The sequence below is a fragment of the Canis lupus genome, chromosome X, assembly GCF_011100685.1.
Source record: "Canis lupus familiaris isolate Mischka breed German Shepherd chromosome X, alternate assembly UU_Cfam_GSD_1.0, whole genome shotgun sequence".
Taxonomy (NCBI): Eukaryota; Metazoa; Chordata; class Mammalia; order Carnivora; family Canidae; genus Canis; species Canis lupus.
In genome coordinates, this window is record NC_049260.1 from 105,214,574 (window position 1) to 105,235,516 (window position 20,943).

The 20,943-nt window shown below is 44.7% G+C and overlaps 1 protein-coding gene across 1 annotated transcript in view; it reads right to left on the reverse strand.

The window, feature by feature from the left end:
- Nucleotides 1-19,800: 19,800 nt before the first annotated feature.
- The window catches only part of GPC3 (glypican 3), a 440,745-nt gene continuing 439,602 nt past the window's right edge, over nt 19,801-20,943 (reverse strand). Inside the window, exon 8 of the mRNA XM_038586609.1 lies at nt 19,801-20,329. Within this exon, the coding sequence (XP_038442537.1) occupies nt 20,160-20,329 (170 nt within the window). The 3' untranslated portion in view covers nt 19,801-20,159. The remainder of the gene's footprint in view (nt 20,330-20,943) is intronic.

Genomic DNA, 20,943 nt, shown 5'->3' on the forward strand with positions numbered 1-20,943 from the left:
GCAGCACTTACATGATGTTACATGAATTTTGAAATCACAAAATTCATGGCAACATCCAAGGCAAAAACCTAACAGTTCAAAGAGCTACTGGTCCATGTTCCTGGCTCTGGCCTCCTCTCAGAAGAGAGGGAAGACTGAGTGCTTCAGAATGCCACCTTCTCACCGCTCCAGGTGGGGCTTTGTCGGAGACATTCAACCAAGGCCTCTTATTTTGAAAACTTGGAGTCATAGACACCACTTGCCATACACGCAGCTGGCAGCTCACCCACGGATTTACCCACCTGCCCAATTTCCCTGGGCAGAGCATGAGGAAGAGGAAGGCCCACTTTGGGAAGGAAGAGTCTCTTCCATATTTGGCAGTTGCACTTGCAGACCAGGAGCTGGGGCCTGTAGAGGCTGTTCTCTGTGGTCTGATTTCCCAAAAGGCTGATGCCACAAAACCAGTAAACCCTGCATTCACTGAACCACACAGGTTCGGGTCCATGGCATCCACAAAACCAGTAAACCCTGCATTCACTGAACCACATAGGTTCTGGTCCATGGCAGAGAGATGTAGACAGCGTGAAAGTCAGAAGAGACAGAGATTACCCAGTTCAGACCTGCAAACTGATGGCCCGTCAGGCGGAATCAACCATGCACATGACTGATTTGCCCCAGAGATCGTTTTAAAACTTGGGATTGGTTGCCCAATGTTTAAAATCCATAGGTTTGGGCAGCCTGGGTGGCTCAGCAGTTTAGCGCCGCCTTCAGCCCAGGTGTGATCCTGGAGACCTGCATTGGGCTCCTTGCATGGAGCCTCCTTCTCCCTCTGCCTGTGTCTCTGCCTCTCTCTCTCTCTCATGAATAAATAAATGAAATCTTTGAAAAAAAAATCCATAGGTTTGACTTCTTGTCAAAAATCAGGATCTGGCCACTGCAGGTCCTTGTAACCTTTTGACAACAGCGAGCTGGGGCCAGTACCCATCTTTCCCCAGGTGAGGCACATTGTCTCCCATTCATCATAGCCATTCCCGACCCCAGCCTCCTTCATGCATTTACATGACATGCCAAACCCCAGTGGATGTTTGAGTTTGCAAGCGCTGCCGTGGTTCTAACCGCCCACTACCATGCCATGGGGCTGAGACTTGCACAGTACCAGGGATACTGACTGAGGCAACCTGTCCTTATGGGTGATGCCGATTTCCTAGGAGTGTGGCAGAGTGGAAAGAATGTGAACTTGGAGATGGAGGGCTTCTGTTTAAATCCTGGCTCCACCACTTAGCCTCATGTGGCTTTTTTTTTTAAAGATTTTATTTATTTATTTGACAGAGAGGGAGCAGAAGCAAGGGGAGCGGCAGGCAGAGGGAGGGGGAAGCAGGCTCCTCACCAAGAAGGAAACCTGATGTGGGACTCCATCCCAGGACTAGGGATCATGACCCAAGCCAAAGGCAGACACTTAACCGACTGAGCCACCCAGGAGCACCTCATTGTATGGCTCTGACCCAACAAATTCCCCCGTGTGTAAAATGAGCAAAACCAGAGCATTGATGACATGAGATGAGAGAGGTGACAACATGTGGCATGGGCACTTAGCAGGTGCTCATAACTCTAATTGTCTTCATCCATCCCTCTCTCCAAAGTACCGAGCAGCCTCTCCAGATGGCCCTGACAAAGAATGGAGGCCTTGCACTATCACCAAGGATGCCTAAACAGCCATGAGAGCTTTTATTATAGCTTTATTGAGGTATATTTTACATACCATAAATTTTACCCATTTCAAGTGTACAGTAACATAACTTTTAACACATTCAGTGCTGTGCAACCATTGCCACTAATTTTATAAAGTTTTGAGGGCACCTGGGTGGCTCAGCCAGTTGAGAGTCTGACTCTTAGTTTCAGCTCAGGTCACAATCCTGGGGTCCTGGGATCGAGCTCCACATCAGGGTTCCATACTCAGCGGGGAGTCTGCTAGGGGATTCTCTCTCCCTCTTCCTCTGTCCCTTCTTCTGTGCTCTCTCTCTCTCTCTTTCTAAAATAATAAATAAATCTTTAAAATTTTCAACATCCCCAAAGGAAAACTACACCCATCAGCCGTCACTCCCCATTCCCCCCTCCCACCCCCTAGTCTCAGGTAAACACTAATTTGCTTTCAGGCTCTACTGATTATCCTTGTTCTGGGCATTTCATTAAAATGGGAATCATATAATCCATGGCCTTTTGTGACTGGTTTCTTTTACTTCACATCATGTTCTCAAGGTCTCATCCAAGTTAGAGTATGTATCAGTACTTTTTATGGCTGAATAACATTCCATCACATGCTACATGACTTTGGTTACCCATTTATCTGTTGCTATTTACCCAGTGATGGGCCTTTGGGCTGTTCCCACCTTTTGGGTATTGTGAATGGTGTTGCCGTGAACATGGGTGAACAAGTATCTGTTTGAGTCCCTCCTTTTAATTATTATATATATATATATATATATATATATATATATATATATATACAGGAGTGGAATTGTTGAGTTATAGATTACCTCTCTGTTTAACATTTTAAGGAAAGGCCAGACTGTTTTCTAAAACAGCTGCACAACTCTCCACTCCCATCAGCAATGCAAAGGAGTTTTAATTTCTTCACATACTTTCCACCTCTTGTTATTCTTTTAAAAAAAAAATAGTCATCCCAGTAGGTGTGAAGTGGTATCTCAGTGCAGTTTTGATATGCGCTTCCCTAATGGTTCATGGTGGCGTTGAGCATCTTTTAAAGCACTCATTAGCCTTTGTCTATCTTTGGAGAAATGTCTATTAGATCCTTTGCCTAATTTTTAAATTGTGTTGCCTTTTTATTGAGTTGTAAATATTCTTCATATATTTCAGATATATATCTGATACATATAGATTGAACATATATTTTCCCATTCTGTAGGTTGCCTTTTCATTTTCTTGGTGGTGTTCTTTGAAACACAAACATTTAAATTTGATGCTATCCAATATTTTTACTTTTCCTTTTTTTTTTGCATGTACTTTTAGTGTTGTATCTAAGTAACCATTGCCAAATCCAATGTCATAAAGATTCACCCTCATGTTTTCTTCTATGAATTTTATAGTTTTAGCTCTCACAGTTAAGTTCTTGATCCATTTTGAGTTTATTTTTGTATATGGTATGAGGTAAGGGTTCAACTTCATTTTTTTGCATGTGAACATCCAGTTTTCCCAGCACCATTTGTTGAAGAGACTATTCTTTCCCCATTGAATGGTCTTGGCACCCTTGTCAAAAATCAACTAACCATTGGGACGTCTGAGTGGCTCTGTTGGTTAAGCATCCAACTCTTGGTTTTGGCTCTTGATTTCGGCATTGTAGAATCAAACCCTGCATCAAGCTCTATGCTCAGTGGGGAGTCTGCTTGAGATTCTCTTTTTCTTCTGCTTTTCTCCCTGCTCATGTTCACTCTCTCTCTCTCTCTCTCTAGAATAAATAAATAAAATTTTTTAAAAAATCAACCGACTATAGATATATAGGTTCATTCTGGACTCTCAATTTTATCCCATTGATCTATATGTCAATCTAATTCCAGTATCATACTCTCTTTTTTTTAAGATTTTATTTATTTATTCATGATAGTCACAGAGAGAGAGAGAGAGAGGCAGAGACACAGGCAGAGGGAGAAGCAGGCTCCATGCACCAGGAGCCCGATGTGGGATTCGATCCCGGGTCTTCAGGATCGCACCCTGGGCCAAAGGCAGGCACCAAACCGCTGCGTCACCCAGGGATCCCCCAGTATCATACTCTCTTGATAACTGTTGCTTTGTAGTATATTTTGAAATGGGAAGTGTCATTCATCCAACTTTGTTCTTCTTTTTCATTATTGTTACAGCAATTATGTGTCCTTTGCATTTCCATATGAATTTTAAGATCAGGTTGTCAATTTCTGCCCAAAAACCTACCTAGGATTTTGATAGGAATTGTGTTGGGTCTGTACTTTCGATCTTTACTCCCTTGTGCTTTTTCAATAGCAACAGGCCCTGCTAGCCTCCCTATCAGGTAGCAAGTACTATGATAGCCAGAGTTTGTTGAAGCCAAAGTTTGTTCATTACTTGAATTTCATATTAGACCCAAGATGCATTGTCCACTACAGAGGCCATGGGCCACCTGTGGCTATTGAACACTTGAAATGTTGCTAGTCCAAATTGAGATGTGCTGTATATTGAAAGACATGACTGATTTCAAAGATTTATTTTTTAAAAGATTTAATTTATTTATTCATGAAAGACACACAGAAAGAGGCAGAGACATAGGCAGAGGGAGAAGCAGGCTCCCCACAGGGAGCCCGATGTGGGACTCAATCTCAGGACCCCAGGATCATGACCTGAGCCAAAGGTAGATGCTCAACCACTGAGGCACCCAGGTGCCCTGATTTCAAAGATTTATAACAAAAATTGAAAATATTTCAGGGACCGCCTGGGTGGCTCAGTGGTTGAACATTTGCCTTTGGCCCAGGGTGTGATCCTGAGGTCTCAGGATCGAGTCCGGCATCGGGCTCCCTACATGGAGCCTGCTTCTCCCTCTGCCTATGTCTCTGCCTCTCTCTGTGTGTGTCTCTCATGAATAAATAAGTAAAATTTTTAAAAAATTTCATAAATAATACACATTGATTACACATTGAAATAATATTTTAGATATGTTAGTTTAAATAAAATATACTATTGAAATTATTTTCACCTGTTTATTTCTACTGTTTTAATGTGGCTACTGGAAAATTTTAAATAGCTGTGTGTTTGTATTATATTTCTATTGGTCATTACTGGCCTAGGGATTTTTAAAATGTTTTTATTTATTTAAGTAATCTCCACACCCAAGAAAGGGCTTGAACTCACAATCCCCAGATCAGGAGTCACATGCTCCTTTAAATGATTCAGCCAGGTGCTCCTGGTCTAGGGATTGTTAATATGGAGTTAGTGTAGCAGAACCACGGAGTGAGGTTTAGGATTTCATGGAATCCCCTGAACATCTGTGCAAAATCTTGTGTGCATGGATGTGCATTAGTTATTTGTTGCTGTGTAACAAATGATCCCCAAATTTAGCAGCTAAAAAACCTAAATATCACAAGCTGTATGTGTCAGGAATCCAGGTGTGGCTTAGTTGGTGCTGTGTTCATCTGAGAGCTTTCTAAACATGGATCTGCTTCTACTCATGTCACTGCTGGCAGGTCTCAGTTCCTTGCTAGCTATTGACCAGAGACCTTAGTTGTTTGTCATGTGACTCTCTCCACAGTGCAGCTTACAAGGTGGCAGCTGGCTTCCTCAGAGTGAGTGAGCAAAAGAGCAAGAGACTGAATAAGCAAGATGGAGGTCATGGTCTTTTATTGTTATTGTGGAAAAATATAGATAAGGAAGCCATAGTCCTCTGAATGAATAAATAAATAAATCTTTAAAAAAAAAAACAAAAAACAGCCCCGGTGGCGCAGTGGTTTAGCGTCGCCTGCAGCCTGGGGTGTGATCCTGGAGACCCGGGATCGAGTCCCACATCCGGCTTCCTGCATGGAGCCTGCTTCTCCCTCTGCCTGTCTCTGCCTCTCTCTTCGCTCTCTCTGAATGAATAAATAAATAAATCTTTAAAAAAAAAAAAAAGGAAGCCATAGTCTTTTTGTAACCTTATCCCCCCATTTTTGCCACAATGAAACAAGTCACTAAGTCTAGCTTATACTCAAGGGGAAAGAATTAATTAAGGATGTGAATACCAAGAAAATATTGGAAGTCGTCATAAAGGTTGCCTACCACAGTGTATCTGTGTGGGTTTTTTTTTTTTTTTCTGGAAAGATCAAAGCTTTTTTTTTTAAATTTATTTATTTATGATAGTCAGAGAGAGAGAGAGAGAGAGAGGCAGAGACACAGGCAGAGGGAGAAGCAGGCTCCATGCACCGGGAGCCCTATATGGGATTCGATCCCGGGTCTCCAGGATCGCGCCCTGGGCCAAAGGCAGGAGCCAAACCGCTGCGCCACCCAGGGATCCCCAAAGCTTTTATATAATTCTCAAAAAAATCTCAGGCCACCCTTCAATTTCTCCCCTCCTGTTCCCAAAAAGGTTTAAGAATTAGTTTGGAGGGGGATCCCTGGGTGGCGCAGCGGTTTGGCACCTGCCTTTGGCCCAGGGCGCGATCCTGGAGACCCGGGATCGAGTCCCACGTCGGGCTCCCGGTGCATGGAGTCTGCTTCTCCCTCTGCCTATGTCTCTGCCTCTCTCTCTCTCTCTGTGACTATCATAGATAAATAAAAATTAAAAAAAAAATAAAAAAAAGAATTAGTTTGGAGGGAACTAAAATGGAGGTTTTGACTAAGGAAGAGATTTTCTTCCAAAATTTCAGGGCTCAATACAAGATCTAACCACTCTGTCATATTTTTTAAAATGTAAGGAGAGGGAACACATAAGATAAAAATTCAATGTACACTGAAGTGAAATGATCACAAGGTTTGTTTTCTCACAATTTATATAGTTTTCCCCCAGGCCCATTAGTCTCTGAGCTACTAATGTTCTGTGCTCCCACCGATGGTATTCATGTCTCAGGAAAGATAAATGGTTCCATGGTTTTCTGTGACAGTAGAGTTGAGATGCAAATATAGGTCCCTCTAGTCCAGATGGCTCTATAGTGTCTGCAGCCTTCTCTAGAGGAGCTCAGTTTCTCCCCATAATCTCTCAGTCAGGGTTCTCTATACTCAAAGAGACACTAGGGTGAAATGGTGCACTGAGGCCTAGCTTGAGCCAAGTCCTTGTGGTGCCACCACTTACCATTGCTGGAGTTATGGTTCCAATCTTATTAGCTCCTACTGTAGGGAGGGTATTAGTTTCTCCTCACTTATGCCTTATTGCCTTTGTCAACGTCTCCCCTAGGTTTTAAAATCAAGTGTGTGAACCTCTCCTAAAGCTGAGGTTTCCAGAGAGGGGTCTTAGCCAAACCTCAGTGATGGGGGTGGATAAAAGGGAATGCCCAGCCTCTTTTTTTCTGCCAGCAAGTAAAGTGAAAGCATTAAATTGGGCCAGATATTCTATTATTCTTGGAAAATTGTTTCTGGAACCAGCACTTGAATTCTTTCTCCCTATAATGAAGGACTGAGCAGACATGTGAGAAGCAGGTCTCCAGATATGTGCATTACTAAGTTCCCAGGGGCAGAGGCAAGAGCCTGTACTTGAGTCATTGTAGAAGAAAGAGACCATGCCATTTAAGTAAATGTGTTTTCTTTCCCTTGGCCCTTGAAATGAATCTCCATCTGTTTCTCTAAGGAAAATTCATGTCTTTTAGGACTCCTAGGAAATGCTTATTTCAATAGGTTCCCTGTTGACTGCTCTAGTACTTGTCTTCCAGTCTCCAGGCAATTTAAAGATTCTGCAAGGTAATTATTGGTCTGATTTTTGTCACCAGCACTGGCGACAGGAGAGGGTAGAGATAAGAAACCAGGGACTCTGATATGGAGAGAGTTCCAAATTCTGGCCTGGCAGATGCTGACTTGTTTCTAATCCTGCTCATGGGCTAGAACCAGGTGAACCTTGGACTGAGAGCCAAGAGGCCCTAGGCTCTAGAATCATCCCAATGTCCCTCATTTACCCTGGGACCTTACTTTCTCCATCTATTGGCTGAGGGGACTGGGCTAGTTGACTTCAAGGGCCTGTTTGCTCTGCCCCTGGATGATTTCCACCTCTTTCTGGATGCAGCATGCAGAATAGCACATGCCAAGAGTGAGGAAACCCACCCTCTGGGCCTTGGGCTAGCAGCAGCAGGAAGTTCTGCCAGTGCCCTGTGTGAGAGGCATAAACTCAGCTACTCCCAGACCCTGGCCAGCCTTACTGGATCCCAGCCCCTGGCAACCCCCCATCCAACACCTTTACCATCCAAAGCAGCCACCCTGATAAACAATAGACAAGCTGTGTGGGGGCTCAGGCAGGAAATCCACACTCCCTGAGAGCTCAGACAGGGCCATCAAATTCATTTCCCTTTGAAAATCAGCACCTTGGAGTAAGTATGCCCTTAATCATCTAACCGATCCTTTTTTTCCACCCTCTCTCCCAAATCTCAGTTGTTATAAGAATGTTCAGTGGGTTTGGAATTATTACAAATAAAAAAATGCCAGAAGATTTTTGGATAAGAAACACTAAGCTCTGCAGCTTCCGGAGAACTCAGAGAGGAAGAATGTGGACAGCACTGGAAACCAGTCCTGGCCGGCTGCCTGCTCGGAAGCTTCCAGTTGCATCTGGACTCCTGAGAACATTACGGATGGCACCTCTGAGGATCTCAGCAACTGAAGAAGTTGGGCTCAGCTGCTCTGACATGCCATTTAGAGCTAAGGGCCAAAAAGTAAGGTGGGACCCTCGGAAGACCTAGGGGGTGAGCCACATCTGCTAGCTGGCTCCATCCCACCTGGGAATCCAGACTTCTAGAAGGGCCTGGGCCAGATCGTGTGAGAAGACCTGTGACTCACTGTGTTTCAAAGCACAGACCAGGCTGAAAGGTGTTTTCTCAAGCAATAAGAGCAAGGCCTGTGGCTTATAAACTAGGAAGGGGAGACGTGCATCAACACAGCCGAGCCCAAACACAAGGAGAAAGGAACCACCGAGAAGCTTCCCTGTGCAAGCTGTAGGCTCCTGCTGGGAAGGGGGTGTCGGATGTGGGTATGTGAGCGGGTTGACTTCCTGCCTCACTGCTGGGAAAAGTCACTCTGTAACTCAAGCTCTCGTTAGGATTAATTGGGTGGACAGGCCTGGCAGGGCCTTGGAGAACATGAGTACCTTTTTCCTTAGGTCTGTGGCCGGCTCAAAGCACAGGCTTCAGCTGTTCTGGTCAACTCTTGGGAAGCCTAAGCTTCCCTCACAGTTTGGCTATATATAACCTGATCTTTAGACACTCCTCATTCTGTTCCCCAGCTCCTGCTGGGCTGTAACCAATACTCATCTTTATAACAGGCACTCTCAGAAACCTAGTCTATGACTAACAGTTGATTGGTGACATCAGTTGAATTTGGCTATCTCCTGGGGGTGGCTGTAATGGGTGGGATCCCGTTGGGCCTCACCTGCCCTAGCAAAGGGATGAAACAAAAGTGACCATTAAGAGAGGTGTTGGAAGACAACTGAAAATGAATCATGATGCAAAAGATGGGGGGACTGGATTCCTACCACATTGATAAGGCTTTAAAAAGGTTATTCCAAAAGAAGTAAGTGATGAGACAAGACAGATTAATAACCATTTTTTCCCCCCAGTGGTCATGTGGGCTATTGGTGTTGGCCGACAATTATCAATGATGCTCCCTTCCAAGGAACATTGATTCTTGGCTCCAGTGAAGCCAATGTTCAACTCTTAGTATCCATCTCCATCTGGTTCTTCAAGTTGACCTCCCAGCTTCAAGTGTGAAATGCTTGGAAGAAGGTGACAAGAGAGGAGGTTTGGAAGTCTTCAGCCTTTTTTTGTGATGTCTCTGAGAGATTCTTCTGATATGAGGACCATTGCCCATTTGAGGCTGAGGAGACTCCTCACCAGACAGAGTCTTGTGTCATGTCAGGTGGTGCTGGATAGGTACAAAGGTCCCAGAGAGCTGAGGCTTCCTGCTCTGCAGGCGAAGCTTTCATCACATCGAAAATTTGATATTTGTTCTTTCAAATCCTCTAGTGGATGTATCTAACCATTGCAAATGCTATCCTGTCCATTCCCTCATGCGAGCCTCAGGACAAGTCCAAACAGTCAGTACAGGACTTAAGAACATAATATATAATGGTTTCTCCCAGTTTTATTGAGATACAATTGACCTATAGCATTGTATAAGTTTCAAGTGCATACCATGATGATGCAATACACGTATAGATTGTCAAAGGATTATCATGAGAAGTTTAGTTAACATCCATCATGTCATATGGCTACAAACATTTTTTTCCTTGTGATGAGACTCTACTATAATGTTCTTTTCTTTTCTTTTTTTAAAGATATATGTATTTATTTTAGAGAGAGCATACATGCAAGTGGGGGGGGAGGGACAGAGGGAGAGGGGGAGAGAGAGAATCCTCAAGCAGGCCCCACACTCAGCACAAAGTCTGACACGGGGCTTGATCCCAGGACCTGGGGAGCATGACCTGAGCCAAAGGCAGATGCATAACCGAATGAGCCACCCAGTAACCCTTGTCATGTTCTTATTGCTACTTTGACTGATCTGATGATGGGCAGCGAGAGGATACTGACTACAACTTCCACATTTTTCTAAGGTTTTCTCAGAACTCATGTGAGGGGTCCATGCTGGGGAACCATAGATTTTCTGTGGTCAGGGGGCCACGGGTCTAAATGGGTGTCTGAAATCACAGGAACTGGGACCATTGACACTAGAAAGAATCGTTTTTGATGACGAGAAACTACCAAAGTTTATCAGGATTTCAAGAGCTGAGAGGATGCGAACCTACCCATAGAAAGAAGACTTTGTGTGGATCCCTGGGTGGCTCAGCGGTTTGGCGCCGGCCTTTGGCCCGGGACACGTTCCTGGAGTCCCGGGATCGAGTCCCACATCGGGCTCCCTGCGTGGAGCCTGCTTCTCCCTCTGCCTGTGTCTCTGCTTCTCTCTCTCTCTCTATGTCTATCATGAATAAATAAATAAAATCTTTTAAAAAAAGAAAGAAGACCTTGTGGTGATCAATTTGGGACAGATTCCAGCTTGTTAGGAGCTGCAGCAGCAGAACTCCCCGTGGCGGCTAGCCCAAGGCCCAAAGGGGGTTTTCCCCAAACCTGTGTTATATTCATGATAATATAAGGACAACTTTTAACGAGGGGCTTTGGGGCTGAAAAAGTTGTAATGTGGCAAACTCTTTAGAATCCAACAGATTTGGAAAAAAAAAGAAGTGCCCTTTGCTTTCTGTATGTATTCATACACAATTTACTGATATTCCCAGAATTAAAATCTGGCCAGATATGCTGAACAAAACATTTTGGGAAAGCACTGACTGTTTCTTTCATGACTTAGGACTCTGATCCCTCTGAATACGGAGTTAGGACATTTGCTTAGAAGTTTAGACAGTCGGGGGCTGTTTACAAACAGCTCTATTCCTGCTCTTGTTCCTAGACAACACTTTGTTCCTGTTGTGTCTTTGCAACTGTAGCCGTATACAAGGTCTAGAAAATTGTGAGAGAATAAAACTCTCCGGTTGGTAAAATGGCAGCAAACAGTATGATACCAGTCTAAAGGAAACAAGACTAAGGTTACTAATGAGCGCTTTAGCGGCATAGGTCAAACCTGAGAATTCTGGACAGATTTCACATTTGAGTGGTGACATTCTTGCCACGAATTTCGGTGGTATGGCCTTGTATAAGGGGTGGATTTGGTGCTGTGTGGGATTCCGGGCTGAATGATCTTTTTTTTTTTAAGTGAACATGGGGCTTGAACTCACGACCCTGAGATCAAGACTTGAGCTGAGATCAAGAGTTGGGTGTTTGACCAAATGAGTCACCCAGGTGCCCCATGAAGACACATTCTTATTTGGAATTCCATGTGCTGCAGAAGCTTCTCCTATCACAGAGGTGGTGTCAGGGAGGCTATGTGGGAAGGGTGAAACTTTTTTAGATTTTCCAGAAGGATGAAACAACATTACACATTACCATCTATTGACAATGAAGTGGACGTAATCATCCATGTGAATTGTAGAACATAAGTTGGGCTTCTATTTGTTCTGCAACAGGAAAAAAATTCAAAACCATTTGCATAAAGAGGGCAGAGGAAACCCACCTCTATTAAATCCAAGTAATCTGTGCCCTCTCCCCTCTGTGTTTTTGTCTTGCTCTGCGTACCTTTGTGTATTTGGGGTAAAGTTTCCAAATCCTCAATTGTGGAAGCTCATCAGTTTGTGGTCTCTCTGACCCCTGAGAGAGACTTTTCCTCTCTGGTGAGACAGCGTTTATTTAGTGCCTTCGCTAAGACAAAAATGTGGGCAGGAAATTCATCTCAGGTACAAAATGAAGATTACCACGGGACTGGAAGTATTTTCAGAGACAGAACATGTCCTCCCTGCCTCATTAGCAAATTCGGTCCGTTCTGTGGCCATTTTCCTGAACATTCTGGCTTGGGGGCTGACTGGAGAGCTGCCCCCTCTGGCCCTCCCCCCCCTCCAGAGAACAGCACAAAGGGGGTTACCTCATTCCACTGTGGGAGTTTTATCTGCTCCTGGAAGGTTCAGTGTAGGCCTATGTCTAGACTGATTACAAAAGCACCAACAAAACAAAATAAATACCTAACATCTTACAGAAAAGGCACGAAACCAAGCAGTATGAGTGCGAAGAACAATGCCTCTGTTGTGACAAGGAGTCTTCATGAGGATGATGGAATTCCCGCACCCCAGGTTCCAATTTGTAAGGGCAACATTAAACGTCTTGAAGCAGGCCCTGGCTTGAACGCATTCATTTGGAAAGGCAATGTGTTTTGTTAGATAAGAGTTGTTTTTTTTTTTTTAACCGCCACGAGAATCAAAATGAAGATTAGCACAACGCAGTCTGTCCGTATGTGCACAGATTTCAGAAAACAGCCTTGACTTTAGCTCACCGATGTAACCATCTGTGAGTTCTGCTTTTTCAGGGGGATGCCGTATATATAAGGTGATGGAGAGGGCTCTGAGTTTGTCCTGAGTTGGCACCTACCCTGCTGTGTAACCTTATGCATGTCTCTTAGCCTCTCTGGGCCTCAGTCGCTACATCTGTAAAATGAAGGCATTGGAGTATTGCAGTGAGTTCAAGACTTCAGTTATATATAAATATAATGATTTCATTGCTTAATGGTGCTGGAAACTGGGGATTGTTTCATACCGAAAGAAAGCTATAATTATCATCTGTCTGAAAGAGCTCTTAAATATGCTGTCTTGAACTGAAGCTCCAGTTAAGTGACTGTCACTTGGGAATTGCCTCCAAAACGCTAAATCGAGACATAACTAGGTGGTAAATGTGCCACATAATTGAAGGCCTCTTTGCTTGGCCAATAGTTCCAAGTAGCCTGAGGTACAACAGTTGGCTCGTTTGTTTATTTTCTCAACATGTATTTATTCATTGAGTGCCTACTATATGTTAGGCCCTGGAGAGATGTTTCTCCTGGAATCCTGTGCCTTCTTCCTTCCTCCATCTTCCTGTCCCTCTCTTCCTTCGTTGACTTTGGTTTTGTTTGTGCATCAGGTACAAAGGGTTGAGTTACAGATAGCTCGGTTCGTGGTATATGGTCAGAGTTGGTCCAGACCAGCCCCCTCTTTGTTTGACTCATTCATTATTCCTTTGTATGCCCAAAGCCCACGCCTGCGCAAAGGCAATCATTTTTTTTAAGGCAATCATTTTAATGGAGTCAGTGTATATGCCTCAGTGTGCATGTGTTTTTGTCAAATGTGTGTTGTTCACCATGAATATATTTTAATTCCTTTCTTTTTTCTTTTTAAAAGATTTTATTTATTTATTCATTCATGAGAGACACATAGAGAGAGGCAGAGACACAGGCAGAGAAGCGAGCTCCCTGTGGGGAGCCTGATGTGAGACTCGATCCCTGAACTCTAGGCTCAGGCCCTGAGCCAAAAGCAGAGCTTAACCACTGAGCCATCCAGGCATCCCTATCTTAATTCCTTTCAATGGTGAGATGCTATCTAGTCCATTCGGTTTCTTGCTTTTTTTTTTTTCTCATACTATGATGTTAAGAAGTATCCACACTGCTGGGTGTATGTATTGTCCATTGCTTCTAATCACTGCGTAACACCCCATGAACCCTCCACATTATGCCTCTTCCCTCTCTGAGGACAGGCACCCTGGTGTCCTGCATGGGCCAACAACGAATAGCCGTGGGTGTGGTCCTCTATGGACTCATGTCATGCTGCTCTGCCTGAGACACTCTTCCTCCTTTGTAATCTGGACAATTTTGAAACTTCCTTCAAGTCTTCTTCTCTGCTTCCTTCAAAGACTGGACAGTTTATATCCTTTTATATCCTAAGATTTTATTTATGTATTCATGAGAGACACACAGAGAGAGGCAGAGACACAGGCAGAGGGAGAAGCAGGCTCCATGCAGGGAGCCTGATGCGGGACTTGATGCCAGGATCCCAGGATTACGCCCTGGGTCGAGGGCAGATGCTCAACCACTGAGCCACTCAGGGATCCCCTAGACAGTTTATGTCCTCTCTTCTACACTTTTCTCAAGGGTTATACCCCTGACCTACTGACTTCTGCTCTCCCATGCATCACATACACTTATAGTGTTTATTTATTTATTCATGAGAGACACAGAGAGAGAGGCAGAGAGGTATCCCTTATTATAGTCCTTATAGTGTACAGTGATTTCCTTTTTAAAAGCTTTTTAAAAATAAATGTTTTTAGGGACCCCTGGGTGGCTCAGCAGTTGAGCATCTGCCTTTGGCTCAGGGTGTGATCCTGGGGTCCTGGGATCAAGTCCTGCATCAGGCTCCTGACAGGGAGCCTGCTTCTACCTCTGCCTATGTCTCTGCTTCTCTCTCTGTATCTCTCATGAATAAATTAATAAAATATTTTAGAAAATTAAAACTTGTATTTATTTATTTGAGTGAGAGAGCAAAAGGGGAGAGAGGCACAGAGACAGGGAGAAGCAGACTCCTTGCTGAGCAGAGAGCCTGATGCAGGGCTCAATCCCAGGACCCTGAGATCATGACCTGAGCCGAACGCAGATGCTTAGCTGCCTGAGCCAGTCAGGAGCCCCAAGATTTTATTTTTAAAGTAATCTCTATGCCTAATGTGGGGCTCAAACTCACAGCCCCCAGATCAAGAGTCGCATGGTTCACCAACCGAGCCAGCCAGGTGCCCCCTATACCATGATTTCTTGTCTATCTCCTTCAATAGATAGGAATGAAACCCACATGCTACAGGGTCTGGCACAAAGATTTGCTCAATAAATGCTTATATAAGGAATACTGGATTCATCAAACACTTATTAAACACCAACTGTATGCTAGCGTCGTATTCTCTTTTCAATGTGAATCATTTCAAGTCAACATATTTATTTCTAAATCTATAAAGGTGAATGAAAAGCAATGGGCCTGGGGCAGCCCAGGTGCCCTGCCTTCAGCCCAGGGTCTGACCCTGGAGGCCCAGGATCGAGTCCCACGTCGGGCTCCCTGCATGGAGCCTGCTTCTCCCTCTGCCTGTGTCTCTGTCTCTCTCTCTCTGTGTGTGTGTCTCTCATGAATAAATAAATAAAATCTTTTTTTTTTAAAGAAAAGCAATGGGCTTATTTTGTTAGTTCACTTAGCAGACCTGTATCCAGACCAGTGCTATATCCTTCCAAGAGGTACAGTGTCTTCAAATTTTCTAGAACTTTTCTTTGGAGAAAAAACCCTCCCTAGCCCATAGCACATCCCTTGGAATCTTCTCAGGGAGGTCTTTGTTTCCTGAAGGCAGATTTGATTTTTTTGGAAACAGCTAAAAGCCACTTGGCAGCAAATCTCATGAATGAGGTGGGTGATGAAGCTGAAGAACATTATTTTTGGTTCCAGACAAGGTGTGACTATAAAGAAATGAGGCTAATTTTTGTATATGATACATAAACTGGCTCGAGAGCAATTTCAAAAGAAGACTTTCAAACATGTTGTGGCCTTGGCAAGAAAAAATTTCTCCACCCTAGTACACACACACACATACACTACACAAACACACACACTCTGTCTCTCTCTCTCTCTCTCTCTCTCACACACACACGGTGTACTGTCTGCCCCAAAAAGAGACAAGCAAAATCAAAAGCCCTTGGAATTCAGTTCTAAAAAATCAACTACGCAAATATGAGATAGAAGAGACCTGGCTTGGCAGCCATTCTTGCAAAAACATCTAGGGGTCTTGCAAAAACATCAGCCCATCATTCATGCAGCGTGTATGGTGGCTTCGAAGCAAGCGTCCAAGTTCTAGGACTGCTCGGGTGGAGGGCTTGGGCTTCTGTGGAAACATAAGCACCCAGGCTCCGTGCCGCTCCGGCTCCAGTGGCACCGCGGGCTCAGCTATGAGCAGCCAGCATACGAGGACCCCTGACTTGCTGGAGCGAGGAGCAGGGCTGAAGGGGCTGAAAGGGCTGTTTAGAACAAGAAAACAGATCCAGAAGAGGCAAGCGACTGTGCTTGAAAACTACTGTTGAAGAACACCTGTGTGCGAAGTGCTGTTAGCTTTATCCCCTGTTGGCCATTCTGGATGAGCCAGGACCTAGAGCTGAAAATTCTAGGAAGGCAGAGTTAGCCTTAACCTAATATGGACTGATTCGTATTTTTTTAATTTAGATTTTTATTCATTCATGAGAGACACACAGAGAGAGATAGAGACACAGGCAGAGGGAGAAGCAGGCTCCCCATGGGGAGCCCGATGTGGGACTCAATCCCAGGACCCCAGGTTCGTGACCTGAGCCAAAGGCAGATGCACAACTGCTGAGCCACCCAGGTGCCTCTGGACTGATTCATATTACAGAATTATATGTTGGGTATGATCTCATGTGTGTGAATATACACAGAAAAAGAAAGCCTAGAAGGATAGAAATACAATATTTAATAGTAAATATCTTGGGGGATGGAATTATGGCATAAATGTCATGTTTACAACTTTATATGATGCTCTCTTAGAATTTTTATTACCTGGGATGCCTGGGTGGCTCAGTGGTTGAGCATCTGACTTCAGCTCAGGGCGTGATCCTGGGATCCAGGATCGAGTCCCACATCAGCCTTCTTGGAAGGAGCCTGTTTCTCCCTCTGTGTCTCTGCCTCTGTCTCTCTCATGAATAAATAAATAAAATCTTTAAAAAAAGAATTTTTATTACCTACATGTATTTCTTTTGAATAAAATAAATCTGCTAAGAATTAAAGGTGTCCAGCAACCAAATAGGCTGCTTTGTAACCCAATGAGAGCCCTGCCTCAGGCAGTTATCAAACAAAGATCACGAGATGAGCCAGCAGGTCTTTACCAGAGTTGAGCTGATGAAGTTCATAGGTGCATTCAATGAGGAGGAGGCCTGGAAGCTTCCAACAAGATGGGACAACTTCCCAGTTGTCAGGCCTATTCTAAGACAAAATAGCCTTCTAACTATAATTCCCATGTAGGAAGTTGAAATCAGAGGGTAGAATAAACAGTTCAAAAATGAAAAGCCACCAACTAGCTGTGAAACTGGATTCTGAACTAGAGGAATTAAAAATATAGAAGGGCAGGGAAAGGCATGGATGGAAAGGAGAAAGAGACAGGAATCTCAGTAAAACGAAATGTCAATAAAAGATGGCAGAGTCGGGGCACCTGGGTGGCTCAGTGGTTGAGCATCTGCCTTCAGCTCAGGGTGTGATCCCAGGGTCCTGGGATCCAGTTCCAAATTGGGCTCCCCATGGGGAGCCTGCCTCTCCCTCTGCCTGTGTCTCTGCCTCTCTATGTCCCTCATGAATAAATAAATAAAATCTTTTAAAAAAAGATGGCAGAGTATCCGTGGCTTGTATGTGGGTATGGTTATCCACTTAAATCCCAACCATTTAGCTGAAGCCCGCAGGCCATGGATATCCCAGAAGAGTTGTCTTCTGCCCCCACCACTCAGCCTTGATGGACCCAAGCTGGCATACAGTGTACCAACACATCAGACACACTGGCTGACTTGAGCCATGTTCTGGGCACTGAAGTGTGTTAAATATGACTTCAGGCTGGAGAAGTCCTGAGAAGCATACAGGAGCCTCACATTCATGACCCCAGTGCCAGGCAAGACAATGATGCTACAAAATTGGAGTAACAAAGAAGCTAGGCATCCTGTTCTGACTCTTCCCTTTATTTTTAAGATTTTTAAAATTTATTTGACAGAGAGAGAGAGAGAGCACAAGCAGGGGAGCAGCGGGCAGATATAGAATGAGAAGCAGGCCCCCTGCGGATGTGGGGCTTGATCCCAAGACAGACAACCAACTGAGCCACTCAGGCACCCCTGACTCTCCACTTTATAAGAGGGAGATTGCTTGAGATTCTCTCTCTCCCTCTCCTTCTGCCCCTCCTTGCTCCCTCTCAAAAAATAAAATATAAAATAACAAAATAAAATAATGTAAGATAAAATAAAATCTAAAAAATAAAAAGTAAAAGCTGATAATTAATCCCTTTCGCCTCCCGGAGAGGAAGAACAGACTTTAGAATAGTCCTCTCCTGCCTGCAGGCATAAAACCTGGTCTCGGAACCACAAATTATTTTTGCCACATTAAATAAAAACCTTCCTGCAGAATGACAGGGACGATTATGAGGTGAGAAGCCAGCTCTAGCTCCTTTTTCCTGGCCTGGTGCTATTGTAATACCACCCTCCAGGGCCCAGGAGCAAACCTTTCCAGTATTTATGTTTCCTGAATCCAAGAACAAAGATTCGTACAAATCCCATTCAAACACAGAAATAATGATGGTTTGAAAAACAAAGATAATTCCCTCTCCAGTCTTTGCAAGCACTACAAATCACGGAAATCGTATTAACAAATGAGACTGATAGTAGTCTTCAACGAAAGCAAGGGAAGGACATGCTAAACCAAACGTTTCCAATTTGTGCTTGTGAAAACTTCTGCAAAGGATGAAAATAAATATTGGAGACCTGTGGTTCGCAGGAGACCCTGACAGAAGTATGTTGGTGACAGCAGGAGGGGGGCATGATAACTTGTGAGAAATTGCACCTCCTGCATCCCACATGGTGACCTCTGGCCATTGGGCAGAAACTGGAGATCCTGGCTGGGACCACCTTCTAGAATCAAAGGGGATTCTCTGGTTCCTTCCCTGACCTTTGTTCATGTTCCTTCACTGTGGCTCACTCTTTCTTTCTCATAATCATTCAGCTTCTCCTGTCCCTGTCCTCAGGTGGGAGTCGAGTTCCTGCTCATTAGAAAGAATCAGTAATGTTCCTGATGGAAAAAAAATCATGTTTCTGTGGCCCTGACCTGGCACATGAGCAATAACGTGAGGCATTGTAACAATAACAGGTTGGTTATTCCTGGGGTTATTTGGCAGCACAGTAACCAAATATCAGCATTGATGCCATTATTGTTGTGATGTTGTGTAAAAACCAGATTTAAGTGAGAATACTGGCCTACAATTGAGAAAGAGTTGGTATTGAATGTCAGTGCCAAATCTTCCGCTCCGGGGGAACAGGGATCAAATCTGTCTTGTTTTCTACTGCCTCCAGCATCTGGTACAGTACCGGAGCGCAACAGGTACACAAAGTCTAGCTGTTGAGGAAACAAGTATCCAAGAAGCCCACCTGCAGCCCAGAGTGAACGCAGGGGCTTTCTACAGATCATGGCTTTCCTGATGCCCACCTTTGCAGCCTGACCCAGGGCAACCACTGGCCCTGCCGTGTGGCAGTACCTGGAGAAGGGTGACAGGTGACAAGCCTGAGACAGTAGCAGAGAAGCTTGGGGAGTTTTTCTTTGCACAATTACTATTTCTCCGGCCCATGTCTCTGGGCTGGCCGTGGTGGGGAGGAAGGATGGTAATTGCATGATGGTCCATGACCCACACGGAGGCTTTCTCTTTGGGCAAAGTGTTTGTGGCCAAGGGAAATTCTTAAGGAGAGATAGGGGAACTTTCTGAGATACCTTTGGTTCATAGGCAAGAATGCTGTAACTCAAGATTTCTATCTGGAGATTCTGCACTGGGAGTGTGTTGAGAGGGGTGGCTTTGACTGGGGTTGGGGCCAGGATTGATACCCCACCAATGGATGGGCAGGGAGGTAGGGTTGAAGGACCTCATTGACGCCTGATGGGATTTTTCCCATACTGACCAGGAAGCTAGGTGAGGGGGAAGAAAAGCACTGCATGGTCACCATAGACGAGGGCTTACAAAAAAGACCCAGTGCACTTTTATTTGAATATTTATTTTTTTTTCCAAAGAAATCCATGCAAAGGGAAAAAGACAAAGAGAGAGGGAAAGAGAAAGAGACATGGTAACCATGTTCTAGCAACCAAACATAGGAAAATAATTTGGCACAACTTGAGTTTTTTTTTCTTTGCAAAAAGACAATCTACACTACCACTATTTACCTTCCTCAAAGACACCATTGATTTTCGAAAACATAACACACGGTTAGTCTTCTACTTAATGGCTGGAGGAGGTATACAAGATAAAAAAATAGAAAAAAATAAGAAGGTGGCTCCTTTATAGAGGAAGGCCACAGGGTGCTGACGGGCAGCACGGCAGCTGCACACTGGGAAGTCAGTGCGCCAGGAAGAAAAAGCACGCCACGGAGACTGCCAAGCTGGTAAGGGCCTTCAGGGGGGAATGGCCATTCCCGAGGTTGTGAGAGGCTGCTATCTCATTGTCCTTCTGGTTCACGTGCTGCTTGCTTCCAGGAGCATCATCCACATCCAGATCATAAGCCAGTTCTGCCAAAAGAAAAGGAGACTTTGAAATTCACGAGTACCAACGGCACCAGCGTCCACCTGTCGTGGCTCCTGCACTGGTCCAGACCGCTGGGACGCCCCAGGGTTCTTTGAAAGGCAGGCCACTAGGAGATGAGAAGGAGCCAGGGCTGTAGGGGTGGGGGGTCCCACCAGCGGAAGGAGATGGCCAGAGGGGCTCCTTCCCGAGGTCACACCCACAGGGAGAGCTGGCTGCTCCCTCATCCCCTTTGACTCCACCCACACCCAGGGTGCAGGTGGGGAGCTCTGCAACAACCCCCCCCCCCCAAGGTGGTGCTTGAAGGTCACTTTCACCAGATCTCGCTGGTATTAAAATGTAAGGTGCTGGGTGGGTGACTCTGTGTGTGCTTCTGTCTGTATGTGAGTCAGTGGGGTGGGCGATGCTGTAGGGGGTACCCCCAGTGTGCCATTCCTCCAGATTTTCTCCTGGAGACGTCGTTTGAATCAGAGTCGAGGGTAGGATAGTTTGCCATTGAAAGTTGTTTTATTTCTCCCAAATATTTCTTCTATGATCTATGTCATCTTTTCATCCCCTCCCCCACCCTGCCCTTACACACACACACACACACACACACACA